The sequence below is a fragment of the Anolis carolinensis genome, chromosome 1, assembly GCF_035594765.1.
Source record: "Anolis carolinensis isolate JA03-04 chromosome 1, rAnoCar3.1.pri, whole genome shotgun sequence".
NCBI lineage: Eukaryota > Metazoa > Chordata > Lepidosauria > Squamata > Dactyloidae > Anolis > Anolis carolinensis.
Window position 1 is genome coordinate 213,680,591 of NC_085841.1, and position 15,633 is coordinate 213,696,223.

The 15,633-nt window shown below is 38.7% G+C and overlaps 1 protein-coding gene across 3 annotated transcripts in view; it reads right to left on the reverse strand.

The window, feature by feature from the left end:
• xirp2 (xin actin binding repeat containing 2) overlaps positions 1-15,633 on the reverse strand; it is a 206,037-nt gene that overhangs the window by 112,197 nt on the left and 78,207 nt on the right. For all 3 annotated transcript variants that reach the window (XM_062964979.1, XM_003223669.4, XM_008115138.3), the window contains exon 2: positions 4,543-4,696. In XM_062964979.1, coding sequence (XP_062821049.1) covers positions 4,543-4,696 — 154 coding nt within the window. The remainder of the gene's footprint in view (positions 1-4,542; positions 4,697-15,633) is intronic.

Sequence of the window (15,633 nt, forward strand, 5' to 3'; positions counted from 1 at the left end):
TCCACAACATGCCAAACCTTTCAAAATCAAATTATAACAGGGACAGAAACTAATACAGACTTTGACTGAAAAGTCGGATCCTTAGAATTAAAGGATTCTTAGCCTAAAACTATGCTTTGGGTACAAGAAGTCCATGGAACTTCAGTTCACACAGAAATATATATTTGTTATCTTCTCATATTATAAATATTACTCAATTCTTGCATTGTGATTCCACTCTAACTGCCATAGTTATATCTCTGTGTGAACTACAAGATACATGCAAAAACTGTATAATCTCAATAGGCCCTTGGTTTCATATTCCAAACTTTCTTTATTTCATTGTTATTGTTTAGCATAAGAGGGGAGATATTTATTTACTGTTAATGATAAACAAATGGGAGTCAGAAGCCATTGCTAATCTACTGCAAATCATTTCAAGTGCATCAAGATCTACCTCTTCCTACTCTTTCCCTGGTGGAATTAAGTGTAAATGATGCATTAAGATGCTGAAAATCAAGTGAAAGAAATAATTAAATTTCTGAGCAATGGCACTGTTGATTATGAACTGATTCTGCTTGGCTATGGTTGTCCATTTCCACCTCTCAGGTATATGAAACTAAATATATGAATGTTTTGATTCATTAGTACTAAAAAGACCATTTTGGAAACAAAATGTTCATTGCCATGATGCAATAGCCATACAATAATTCTCCCACAGATGAGTAATACAGCACAGATGAGTAATACAAATGTCAGCATATTCTTCACTTCATGATTTAAGTGTCCAGTTTTGTGTGTCATCAAATGAAAAATGGGTTGTTTTCAGCTTGCATTTCATCATTTATGCTACATCATATGAAATCATTTGGCTAAAAATGCACCTTATTACCCCTTAGATGTTGACAGCTTAGCTATTATAAATATCAGCAAGCCTGTTAGAGCTCTTCAAAACTCTGATATATGAGTTTTCCTTGTAGAAAATGTGAGAAAAATCTCTTTTTAAATGCCATGTTTCTGAGAAAAGTATATTTTCCTAGTAGGAATTCCAGCAAATATGTTCAGACAACTCTAGAGCCCAACAATCTAGTTAATGCAGAAATAAGATCCAGCTCAAGCACATCTCTGACAGGTTTCCATTCCCTCCTCATTCACCTTGCCACTTTCCTTGCTGAAGATTTACGTGGCTCATGACAAGAGATAGTGCTTTCCTAAAGGAAGATGGATCAAGGTTGATCAGGAGATTTCACCACTGTGCATAAGCAGAGCAAATCAAATTGACTTCGTAAATCTTATTTTGCTGGCATTCATATTTACAGGTCTTAATGCAATTTGGGAGATGATGCTGTCCATGCATTCCAGGATAACCCGTTTTGCCTAATTTGAGGTGTCTGAGAGTTGATGATATCCATAGCATTCTTCTTTCTCATCTGGTTGTTATTTCAGGTTGCATCTGGTAGTATAGGCTCATATAATCCAGTTTAAAGCAAATAATTTGGGATCAGAACCTGGTATATAAGGCAGTGTAGATCCAGTCTCAGACCCCTTCTACACTGCCATATAAAATCCAGATTATCTGCATTGAATTGGATTATATGGCAGTGTAGACTCATATAATCCAGTTCAAAGCATGTAATGTGGATTGTTTGCTTTGATTATCTGGATTATATGGCAGTGTAGAAGGGGCCTTAGTTGCAGCTTCCAGGATCTTCCCCCACAGTGGATACCAAAATCCATGAAACTCAAGTCCTAGTATATACAATGACATAGTAAAATAGTGCCCCTTGTATACAATCAAGGTTTGCTATCTGGATTTTTTTTGTGGAGGGAGGAGAATATTTTCAAGATATAAATGGTGATATTTGTAAATGCAGAATCTGTGAATACAAAGGGGCAACTGTATAATCATAAAAATCACTTGAGATTTATATTCTTACCAAGGAAAAGGGAAGGAAAAGTACTATACATTTCTCTATACAAAGAGAAATGGGGAAGAAGTATCAAGGGAAGGACCAGATAGCATATGCCAACAACCCACTGATGTGAATGGTGCTTCCATCTTTTCTCATAGAATTATGGAGATGGAAGAGAACACAAGGGCCATCCAGTCCAACCTCATTTTGTCAGACAGGAATACACAATCAACTGTTGAACAGGTCTTACTATCAGGAGGTTCCTTTTGATGTTTAGGTGGAATCTCCTATCCTATAGTTTGAATGCATTGCTCCATGTCCTAGTTTCTGGAACAGCGGAAAACAAGCGTGCTCCATCTTCAACATGACACTCTTTAAAATATTTAAACGCGGCCATTATGTCCTTTCTGAAATTTCTCTTCTCCAAGTGAAACATACCCAGCTCCCTTAGCCACTCCTCATATGGTTTAGTTTCTCATTGAATTAGCATTCTGTACAATTAATACAATTTCAGCAAACTGAACAAGATGAAAGGAGCTGAACTTTGTGCAGTTCTGCCTGTTCAACTCTTCAACAAGAAACCCTTATTGTTCTTCAACAAAAGACCCTTATGATTGCTTTATATTTAGAAGTTATATTCTACTGTGACTGATCTAACCTCCTGCCACCCCTCTTCAGAAATATGTTTTCACAAAAGACAGGCCCATTCATGTAGAAACATCGAGATCCCATGACAATAAAGCAGTTGAAATTGCTGTTATGATGAAGTCATCTAAATTTATTGACTTGTCCGATTAGCCAAGGAATCTGATTGGCCAGTCAGTGCGCCCTCCCTACTCAGTGACCAGAAAAATACCTCTGTCACTGAAAGTCATTTGATGTCACTACTTGTGCAAAACAGGTTGTCTTGGTTTTTTGCAGCTTGTCCAACTGCCCACAGATGAATATCCAGTCACTTTAGTTTGGCACACCTTCCTTCAAGATACTATTGGATTCTCTCTTCCACCTTCCATAACAATTCCATAAGTGCATCTACAACAGTGGTTCCCAACCTGTGGTCCATGGACCACCAGTGGTCCCTTAGAACTAAAATATGGTCAGTGGCCTCACTATTACTATGCCATTGCAACAAGAGCAACTGGTCTTGCAAAACCCTCTTTTAGTGCAAAGGCAACAGGGATGTGGGGGGGGGGGGTAATTACCCACAAAAGTGCGACAACAAGCCTCCTATCTGCTGCTTCTCCTCCTCCTTCTTCCCCCTAAGTGGAGCCATTCCATGTGGCGCTTGGAAGCCTTGGTGTCTTCGTTTTTAGGCCTGTTCCTGGAGTTATTTGGGGTGTTGATTTGGAAAACTTCATTGGATAGACCACATCACCTCTATATTATTAAATACGATTTTCTGTGGATGAGCAGATGGCGACTACTGGATAGCATATGTTCTGTATCAGAAACTAGAGCTGATGTGGGCTATCCAATGCAATTTTCTGAATCAACACTCCAAATAACAAAACTGAATTTAAAGTTGACCAAAAACTGATTTGTAACCCTTTTGGTACTAATGTTGGAGAGTGGTCCCTGGTCAAAAAAGGTTGCGAACCACTGATCTACAATGTAAATCTATTGCAGTCTGATATGGCTTGGGGGAGAACGATTGGCCCAAGGCCACACAGTGAGCTTCATGGCTGAATGCGAATTTGACCCCATGTTTCTCTAGACTACTGTGATTCTGGAAACACTATGCTTACTTGCTCTCCTTATGTACATTTAATACTAGATTGTGCATTAAACTACTATTTTTTTCAAGTTTGGTTTAGGCAATGTTAGGTTGGATGTAAAAATATATTGGCTAATTATACATGCTGTATCCCTATGCAGTGAAAAACAGGGAAATTCTTTACAGTGACTTCAAAACAACAATCGTGAAACTTCCAAAACATAGTATCTATACTTGGAATCCAAGTATTTGTGTTTTGTTCTTATAGCACTGAAATTTATGGCAAACTCTGCAGTTTTTAAACAACCAGCTATTAACATTTAAATAGCATTTTCAAAACATTAATAAATCAAAATTACATTGCAGAAACATGACACCATTCTGTCTCATTCTATCCTAAAATCATTAAATATATTTTAAAGCAATCATCTGAAAAAGAAAAGGTGGAATGCTCTTTCCTTCCTGAAATTGGAAAGCACAATTCATCCTTTTATTGAATGCAGCTTTGATTATATAGTCACCATTTTCTTGAGGTATTTTGATGATCAAGAACACTCTTTAAGAAAGGCCCTGCACTATTTTTAGTGAAGAAATTTACATGTTGTTCTGTTTGAAACTGGGAAAACTGTCTTGAACAGAACAATCAAAGTTGTTCTTGCTTGCATTTTATTTATTGCAAAAAATCCCCCAACAACAACCTTCTCCAAACATTATGCTACTGAAATCTGCCTTTCAAAATTACAGGATGTCAAATACATTCTTACTTTACAGCATTGAATACAGGTTTCTTTAGAAGCCCATCCATTTATTATCATATCACTTCACTTTGAATCTCTGCCGGGAAGGGGTAAAATCCCTCACATAATGTTTTACTATCTTTCTCGTTCAATATATGGCATGAAAGCAAGAAATCAGATCAAAAAGTGTTATGCTAACCTTCAGCGCTGTTGTTCAGAACATTTTCAGTTGACATCTTGTCAAAAATTGTTTTGCCACCTTTTGCTTCTGGGTCTTTCACAGCAATGATGGAATGGCTCCCAGGCTGATTTTTAAATGCTGGTGACTGCAAACTTCTCTCCATTTCTACTTCCTGTTGGAAAATATTAAGGGGATGTGTATTAAAAGCTATCAGGAGGAAACAGATGTGGTTCTCAGTGGGAGGAGGATGTGAAGAGGTGAGGGAGGGAGCAGTGGGGTTCCATTGCATGATTGATGTTTTCCAATATGCTTCAGGGTAAATCACTGTAACATTTCAGAGAGTAACAAATGTAATTTTGCAGTCAGTTTACATTTCAACACCTAGAGGAACTGGGCGACCACAGCAGCTCTCGTTTGGTATTTCTTTTATCATGTGGCCCACATCACTTTTCCAGAAAGAAAGAAAAGCCACACAGGGGAAAGTCACAAGAACATGGGCCATGGTGTATTTTTTTGAAAGATGTGGACATTTCAAACTCACTTGCAGGCACTAGTCAAAAAGATAGATGCAATGATAGATGCAAAGATAGATGCAAAAGATTGGATGCAATGGATCCTTTGCAGGTAATTTTACAAGTAATTTGTTCCTGTTATCCATGCTAATGTTTAAAAGCACTTGGTTTACTGCTTTTTAAACATTAACATGTTTTATCATCATCATTATTCCATTATTTTGAAGTTCAGGACTTTCTGCCCTCTAAAACAACTCTTGATGCTGGACACACACTGGATCTAATGATCTAATTCTCTGTCCCAGATGAGATAAAAGTGATCTGGGTTTGGAGAAAATTCCCATAGCTCTGTTGTTATGAACCAATCACTATGTAATGAAGTTTAGACGGAGAGCCATGGTGGCAAAGTGTGTTAAAGCGCTGAGCTGCTGAACTTGCAGACTGAAAGGTCCCAGGTTCAAACCCTAGGAGTGGCGGGAGCAGCTGCTGTTAGCTCAGCTTCTGCCAACCTAGCAGTTCAAAAACATGGAAATGTGAGTAGATCAATAGGTACTGCTCCAATGGGAAGGTAATGGCGCTCCATGCAGTTATGCTGGCCACATGACCTTGGAGGTGTCTATGGACAATGCCGGCTCTTCGGCTTAGAAATGGAGATGAGCATCAACCCTCAGAGTCAGACATGACTGGATTTAACCTCAGGGGTAACCTTTACCTTTACCTTAGACTGAGAAACTGCAAATCTGCAGGGGTTCTGGCTGATTAAGAGTGGTCCTTCAAAGAAAGAGCTTTATATCATGCTTGCATCAACAAAGAATGATGCAGCAAAGCTGTTCAAGTAGTTAGGGGTCTTTCTAATTCAGAAGGACTTGATAGATTTGCTGCTGCAGAGGAGTGAATCCAATTTGCATTTAATCTCGGTTCCTCCTGCAGTTGCTAGCTGTTCTGGGACTGGACCCTGTCTTCATAGAGGTTTTGCATTAGGAAAACTGTACAATTCAAAACAGCTGCAAAAAGAGCGGGTATAAAATTGATCTATAATCCTTGTTTCAACGGATCTACCAATTGCCTCGGGAAAAAGGCAACAAGGCACTTTGGGATGGGGGGAAATATTTGAAACAATGCTGCAATTCACATTTTGAGACATACAGCTCCAGAGTCTTCAAAATGTACTACGATTTGACAAGCTCATATCCTTATGTTTACAAATACATTATTATGATTATTAATTTCATGTATACTTATGCTGCTTTGAATACTGCATTGGAGAAAAGGTGGGGTAGAAATCACGGTAATAGGAATATTGAAAGACACATCAGCAGAAGTGCAAACATAGAAATGGACTGAAGGACTGACAATGGAAAAATGAGTTGTTAAAATTGCTGAGTAGGCCTAAGTTGCTAAAATAATCTGGGTTCTAAAGGACAAACAAATTGAAGACTTCTTGAAAGACTGGAAACCACTGATTGACTGTTTTGAGGAATACAAAATCTAACTGTGTCATAATTCACAGCTGTGGCTATTTGAGTTTAGTTAAATATGCAATGGAATAATTTTTTCTTATTTTTTCATTACAGTCAGAATTATAGAGTCAAACTCTATTGTGTTTTGGTTGTATGCTTTTTTATCCCCTCTTCTCTTTCTTTCTTCCCTCCTTTTTTATTTTTGGATGTATATTATTTTGAATGTGAATTAGATTTCAGATAAGTGTTAAAATCAATAAACTGAAAGAAGATGGGTGATTATCAACACATTTTCACAACTCTCTATCAGTGGCAGGAGCTGAAAGAACTTGCACTTAGCAAAGGAGATATGATATGCCTGTACCTCCCTTTTTAGTAAAACCTAGCATCCTGGAGTGTGTATGCATCCACCTTGGATGAACATTTAGATGGTGGAAATACAGTAGAGTCTCACTTATCCAAGCTAAACAGGCCGGCAGAAGCTTCGATAAGCGAATATCTTGGATAATAAGGAGAGATTAAGGAAAAGCCTATTAAACATCAAATTAGGTTATGATTTTACAAATTAAGCACCAAAACATCATGTTATACAACAAATTTGACAGAAAAAAAATAGTTCAATACACAGTAATGTTATGTTGTAATTACTGTATTTACGAATTTAGCACCAAAATATCATGATATATTGAAAACATTGACTACAAAAATGGCTTGGATAATCCAGAGGCTTGGATAAGCAAGGCTTGGATAAGTGAGACTCTACTGTAGTTAGAAGTTAGATAAAGGGTTCTGTGGAGCCCTGTGTCAATTTCTCAATATATGAACTGTTAGGCCTGGGTGGAGATCAATTGTGTCTCAATCTTCTAAACATACAATATGACCCATGTATCTATGGAACTCATAGTTTCGTTTATTCACTTCTGTCTAAATATGACTTGTCTAGACATTTTCTAGGTCTAACTGGAGTTAACCATTATTTGTGATTTCATATAAGGACACAAATTCCTGCAGATATGGGAAATGTCCCATATAATTTAATAACTTACAACTTCTGGTTGTAAATGCATCATCGCTATTCCCCCAGTGTTCTTTTCTCCAATACACCTATGAATTGAGAGTTGATTGTTTCAAAAAAGAGAAAACAATCTGTATCCCTCCAGAATATTGTGATCCAACATATTCCCACAATAGATTTAAAAAACCTCTGAATGATGGTTTAAGGACTGGAGCCAAAGAGGTTTGGCAGATGTCACAACTCTGTCTGTACCTGTCAAAATGTCATTTGACTTGAGATGTATCTGAAAAACTATAATGTAGAATTAGAAGTGTGTAGATCCTTCCCCAAACACCTAGTAATGTATATGAATTTGTGAGATTTTAAATATACCAGGGACCATTTTAGTAAGGGAAGAACATACTGTGCTAAGCAAGGTGGCTAGAATTACTGTCTACTCTTGCTATTTACTACAAATCTAAGCCAAGTTCTTGAAAGTCCCCAGAGTGAATTGAGGCTTGCTGTCAAGTTCTTGTCAGATGTGGTTTGTCAATCCATACTCTTTGTTGGCTACTGGATATATACAACTATTTTGTATCACTTTGAAAATACAAAGAAGCAAAAAAAAAGGTTTTAACTTATACAAATCTGAATCAACTACCATGCGAATGAAAGAGTCTTAGACCTTTTTTCTACCTAACATTTTAATACCTATCAATGAGATTTACCTGACATGCCTGAAACAGTAAACAATGGGAAAACACCTAGAAGAGGATGTGTGGCTTTTAGACTGATAAATGCTTGCACCTCATATTACATTAATTCTTTAATCTTTATCCAACTGGTATCCCAGTTAGAACAGACCCATTGAAACAGGATGCTACAGTAGAGTCTCACTTATCCAACATAAACGGGCCAGCAGAACGTCAGATAAGCGAATATGTTGGATAATAAGGAGAAATTAAGGAGAAGCCTATTAAACACCAAATTAGGTTATGATTTTACAAATTAAACACCAAAACATCATGTTATACAACAAATTTGACAGAAAAAGTAGTTGAATACGCAGTAATGCTACGTAGTAATTACTGTATTTACGAATTTAGCACCAAAATATCACGATGTATTGAAAACATTGACTACAAAAATGCATTGGATAATCCAGAATGTTGGATAAGCAAATATTGGATAAGTGAGACTCTACTGTACTTCCAACTCACAGTTGATTCAATGGACTGCTTCTTGTTGACATAATCAATTAGATTTTGTCCTTTGCTGTTATTCCCCACCACCATTTGTCCAGTTTATCCCATCCTATGTTGTTAATGTTATTGCTGTTGTTGTGTGTCTTCAAGTCATTTATGACTTATACAAGCCTCAGGTGAACCTATCACAGAGAGTTTTTTTGGCCAGAGGAGGTTTGCTCTTGCCTTTTGAGACTGAGTGTTTATGACTCGACCAATATCACCCATGGGTTTTCATGGCTGTTCAGGGAATCAAAGATCAGCTTTCATACTGTCTGGTGTTTGTATCTGGCCTCAGTCCAACTACAGGAATTATTCACTCTATTTTATATAATGGATAAAGTTGATGTAGAGGGTAGAAATCGAACAACATTTGGAGGGATACAATGTCGCAACTCCCATGCTATGGGACCTCAATTAAGGGCTTGGCATGACTAACTGTTCTGTAGTAACTATGTTACAGGCAATATTTTTGAGCCAATCAGCTGCTCTGTCAGCATAGTGGCAAAACAGGATTGGCTGATGAAAGTTGATGAGTTTTACTGATGGAACTCTTACGAAGTGTGATGGTGATAGTGCCCAGCCACCCCAACATTTGCATCTTCAGTTGATGATCCTGAAGGCAGTATGTGGATGAGTCCTATAGTTGAAGATTGTTTAAGGTAAACGGTAGGGTTTCCCCTGACGTTAGGTCCAGTCGTGACCGACTCTGGGAGTTGGTGCTCATCTCCATTTCTAAGATGAAGAGCCGGCATTGTCCGTAGATACCTCCAAGGTCATGTGGCCGGCATGACTGCATGGAGCGCCGTTACCTTCCCACCGGAGCGGTACCTATTGATCTACTCACATTTGCATGTTTTCAAACTGCTAGGTTGGCAGGAGTTGGGGATAACAGCGGGTGATCATTCCGCTCCCGGGATTTGAACCTGGCACCTTTTGGTCCGCAAGTTCAGCAGCTCAGCGCTTTAATGCATTGTGCCATCAGGGGGCCCCAAAAGTGTATGTGGCACGGGTGTCCGCTCACACAGACAGCCTCTGGCCTCCACAAACAGGCTATAATTGAAGATTGCTTACTATCTTCAAAGTATGCAGATATTGACTGAGAACGTTCATTGAAGAGAACTTTTTACATAGAGTTTACATAACAGTGACACTATACAACCAAATGGCCATTATCCACTAAGTCTATCATCATCTACAAAGGTACCATATGCATAATTCCACTTTTGTACTCTTGAACTACACAGATGTCACACACTGGTCAAGAAAGTCCAGCTGCATGCAGAAGGGCATTTATTCATGTGCAAGACATCAAAAGGATGTCAGCAATTAAAAAAAATGTGCAGGAAAAATAGGCCACTGGTGAGCATTTTACTTCTCCAATGCTTGACTTGCTTCACAGTATTTGGATCTATGAACTTTTTCCTCCTGCAGCCTCTATCTGCATAGTCACACAAGCATAGCAAACTGACATAATTCTGCTCACCAAATCCATACAACATGGAGCAATGACTCTTAACCTCTTCTGGGTCATAAAAAATAGATGAAAATTATGACACCCTCCTTGAAAATGCATTTAAACACAGTTTTCAAAGGAGTGTGGTAGAAATAGACAGGGAGGACTCTTTTTGGCACCTAGTTCAATTACCTGCTCATACAGATACACAAAAAACAAGGTCAGTGTAAATTGGCTTTTAATGAAAAATGTGACTATTTGAAAAATATTAGAAGAATAATCACGAGAGAGAGCATTCCCTGTAAATATTTTTCACTTCTTTGAATTGACCATTCAAGTGATACTGAAGAATTCTAACAGCTAAATCTTTAACTCACCAGGATGAATACATTTTACAACAATTCTCTCTTGAACATAAAGCACTGACTTGCAAAAGGATGCTTTGTGTACTCAAGATCCGGGTTTTGTCCTGACTTTTATGTAAAAAGACACATTTCAAGCATTATTGAAATGACAGGTGCATATTCAAATATCTAAATAGAGCCTGTTTCTGAAAAGATAGAATCATATAAGAAGCTCAAGGGGGGAAAGAAACTACTTGTTCAAAGTATATACAGATTTAGCAAACCACTCTGTTGAATGCTGGGATGATAATGAGTGTTAACGTTGTTTCTGTGCACACTTTTCAGCACGAGTCTCTCCAAACAGCAGCTTTCATCCCCATGCAAACCTTGATCTGTTTTGTGAAAATCCAGTAATTTTAGTGCAATGGCAGCTGAATGGCATTGATCTTAGCTGAGCAGTGAATCCATCCAGAGGATTTCTAAGAGGAATGGATGGTATTTTCATCGTATTTGGAGGCCTTGTGGGGTCAAAACACATTTTTGTATTAAAAAAAATCTTTAGCCACAAATGTCTGAAAATACCTGAGGAGTATGGGAAGGACCAAAAACATGGTGAAAATATTCCCTTGTCCCCTAGAGGTCATTTGGGGGCTAAACATTGGAATTTTTTATGCCTAAAAGTGAGCGTCAGGTATTTTGACTCTCTGAAATCTCCAGGGCCGCTAATGTTACTCCCCCTCACCCTTCCACAGTTGCCACTCCTGCATTAAATTAATATATCCTGCCATTAAAACTATAAAACTGGTCCACAAATGTTAGACCGGTTTCTGGGTATATTTGATCTGTTGGTTCCAAAAAATAACACCAGTTTCTTCTTACCAACTCCAGTTTTTGAGATACAGAACATATGCCATATACCACGTCATTTGTTTACCATAGAAAATCATGATCACTATATCTAAGACACTAGAGCTGATGCTGTCTACCCAAGGCAATTTTCTGAAACAGTGCCCCAGATAACCTCAGAAACAAGCCTAAAAACCAAGACACCAATTCATTTTTGTTGTTGTTGGGCTGTGTCAACTATGGTGGGAGATCTTGGTTTGAAATAGGCACATAATATTTCTCTTTTGCTTCCATTGCATCTGCAAACCCTGAAGTACACATTGCTTCTCAAATGCCCTATGCTATCACACCCAGGTACCTTTTAGAGCTTTAAGATGTTCTTCTTTCTTTGCCTGGGTGAACTGCGGGAGCCTTACTTTGAAGCTCAGGAATCCCAGTAACCAGAATCACTTCAAGTTGAACAATCAAACAAGATTTTATTTTCTCAAAGTCCTTGGCAGACTTGGCACAAATTGTTGAGGTTACAAATACGAATAGTCAACTTATAAAACCTTGCAGACGTTCCTTTCTTGCCTTTCCCCTTAGTTGCTAGGTTAACTTCTTCCAAAGGCGAAGAGATCCTGAGATCCTCTCTACCCTAACCCTGAGCTGCTATATCAAAAAGAGCAGGTATTTCACTATCTAAGCTCAAAGCTAGCTTGGAGACAAAGTATTTAGAGCTTCTTCCAATGGCAAAGAAATCGTGGGATATTCTTTGCCCCAGTGCTGAGTTGCTATCTTGGAAAGAGCAAGTCTTCCCCTATCTGAACTCAGCACCAGTTTTATAGGCAAGAGGTCAGTACTTATGATGGCTTGTTTGAGCTGGCCTGGCTTGACCACACAAGCACATCTGAGATCCTTTCTCTTCTGTCTAGAAGGCAAAAGGCTTCTCAAAATGAAGATTTCATCCCCAGGAAAAGAGGCGGTCTCCAGAACAAAAAGATACTTAGCAAGCTTTCAGCAACAAATACTTTACTGAGCTGGCTACAAACTCTGCTAATGGTTAACTATCAGAGTGCTGCTGAGTCTGCAGCAACCCTGGAAAAAATGCAAAAAAGGATGCTATTTCCTACAACCATGAGAGAATGCAAATCAAACCCCTGGGAGACGGAACATGCCCCAATAAATTAAATTTGCTGTTTAATTCTACAAACTTAATTCTAGATACTGCTTCAGAAATAAAAGAGGTTGCATCTTTTTAGAGTACTGTCAATAAGAATGCTTTGTGTACCCGTTTTTATCTTTTTTGTGACTACTTTTATATTAGACATAGCTTAAGGTAGCGTGCATAATGTTCCCTCTATTTTGTACTTCTAACATCCTTGTGAGATAGTTTAGGACAGTGGTTCTCAACCTAGGGTCCCCAAATGTTTTTTGCCGTCAACATCCAGAAATCCTAACAGTTGGTAAACTGGCTGGGATTTCTGGGAGTTGTAGGCCAAAAACATCTGGGGACTCACAGGTTGAGAATCACCGGTTTAGGATGAGCAAAAAGGGACTGGGCCAAAGCCACCTAAGAAATCACCTCATGATTCACTAGAGCCCTAGCAATATGACTGTTGGTCCTCCTGCCAGTGAGCCATCGCATGACAAGCAGGAACAGCAGGACCAAACAAGTCATGTTGCAGGATCTAAGTGGTTTAAAAAGAGTTATAGCTTCTGTATAGCCATGCAGTCATGCTCCATGCAGTCATGCTGGCCACATGACCTTGGAGGCATCTATGGACAACGGTGGCTCTTCGGCTCAGAAATGGAGATGAGCATCAACCCCTAGAGTTGGTCACAACTGGACTTAACGTCAGGGGAAAACCTTTACCTACCTTATAGCCATGATGAGTCTTTAAGAATCTCTCCCCCCCCCACCCCCCACTATCTCTCTCCCCCTTCTATATATAATTTTGATAATGAGTCATGAAACTTGTAGTCATAAGGAGAGAAATGTGATGTGTTTTATTAAATTTCTTTTCACATTCTTCCTTTTCTTTCATAAACTGTATTAATATGGTTTCATATAGGAATTAGAAAAGGTAACAGTATTTCTTTTATAATAAAAAACATGCTCTTTGACCAACCTAGAGGTGTTTGAAACAATACGCCACTTGCTATTTGAAGCCAATGGAACTGAGACTACAAAGGGAGAAAGTCAATAAGATGCTTTAGGTTTTGATTAGTCCCACAATGATTTTCAAATTCCAAAATTTGCAACTGTTAAATATTAAATTTCCCTTCTATATAGGATCACACAATCATAGAATAGTAGAGTTGGAAGAGACCTCCTGGGCCATCCAGTCCAACCCCCTGCCAAGAAGCAGGAAATCACATTCAAAGCACCCCCAACAGATGGCCATCCAGCCTCTGCTTAAAAACCTTCAAAGAAGGAGCCTCCACCACAGTCCGAGGCAGAGAGTTCCACTGCTGAACAGTTCTCACAGTTAGGAAGTTCTTCCTGATGTTCAGGTGGAATCTCCTTTCCTGTAGTTTGAAGCCATTGTTCCACGCCCTAGTCTCCAGGGCAGTAGAAAACAAGCTTGCTCCCTCCTCCCTATGACTTCCCTTCACGTATTTGTACATTGCTATCATGTCTCCCCTCAGCCCTCTCTTCTTCAGGCTAAACATGCCTAGTTCTTTAAGCCGCTCCTTGTAGAGCTTGTTCTCCGGGCCCTTGATCATTTTAGTTGCCTCCTCTGGATGCTTTCCAGCTTGTCAACATCTCCCTTCAATTCTATATGTTCCATTGGGTCTAGATTTTCTTGTTGCCATTACATTAACAGGCAGACAACAGAACAGGAGAGCTGTTGACACTTGATAGCAATTTAGTGAGAAGTAAAGATTTTCTAGGGAGGAAAGCATTCAACAGTTCCGATACACATTTTAATGCACAAATTAAAATAAAGAATGCCTCAAGTTTAAAATCAATAAAAATGATAAGCCAAGGGAGCTTTAAGTACTATTCTCTAGGTAACTTGACATTTTCTGATGTATTTTTAGACCAGCTATAGAAGCTTAGGATGTTACAAGATTCTGCATTTGAAATTATATATATATAAATGTAATATGCTGTTTTACTATGGATTAAACAGCAAAACCACTGGACCAAATCACACCAAATTTGGCCACAAAAGACATAGTCATCCAGTCTATGTCTTTCAAACAAAAAACCTAGAAAAATAAAGCCCACTTTTCTCCTTTTTTTCTTTCTTTTTCCTACTTTCCTATAGAAAATCAATGTTCTCCCACTTTTGATGTTCAAAGCTATTTTTTTTACATATTTTTTCTGTTTGGTTATTTTATACAACATTTCAATATATATATATATGAAAAATAAAGCCCAAATTAGCGGACAAGAAAGAGCCGCTTTCCCCCTTTAGAAACCGCTCAAAACAGTAGGCCCCGCCCCCTTTAGGCCCCACCCACTTCATATCCTAGCAATTTCCTAAGGCCAAAATGGCACCCAGCGCACAAGCAGAGTGCACTTAGGCCTCATCCACACTGCCTATAAAATACAGATTATCTGATTTGAACTGGATTATATGACAGTGTTGATTCAAGACCCTCCCTCACAGCTATATAACCCAAATGCCAAGGCACATAATCCACAGTATCTGCTTTGAACTGGATTATCTTGAGTCTACACTGCCATATAACCTAGTTCAGTGTGGATCTTATACAGCTGTGTAGAAGGGGCCTCATATAATCCAGTTCTAAGCAGATGATATAAGATTATAAATATAATATATAATATTTACTGTGGTATAATAATACAGAACAATATAATCTCTAAAATCAGGACAGTAAATAAAGAACAACACTCTGAAAACAGGGAAAATCCAGACAGGAAATAATCAGGGCCAGCTAACACCTCTCAACAAAGGATTCCCCCAGGCAGGAAGTATCCAGGCTTTGAAGCTGCAAGGCCATGAAATGCTAATCAAGGTGACTAATTGCAGCATTCATACTTGCCGCACCAAGAATTGCTATTCAACCTGGGCAACCAAGGATTCCACAAGGTAGAAAGTGGCCAGGCTTTTAAGCTGCAAAACTATTCAGTGCAATTCAAGCTGGCCAAACAATGATTCCCCTACAAAGGAAGTAGCCAGGCTTCAAAGTGGCTCTTTGGTTGAGGTTGCTACTTCAGCTCTCCAAACAAGGATTCCCCTAGCTATAACACAGCCAGGCATTGAAGCTGCAAGGCTATTCAGTGCAATTCAACCAGA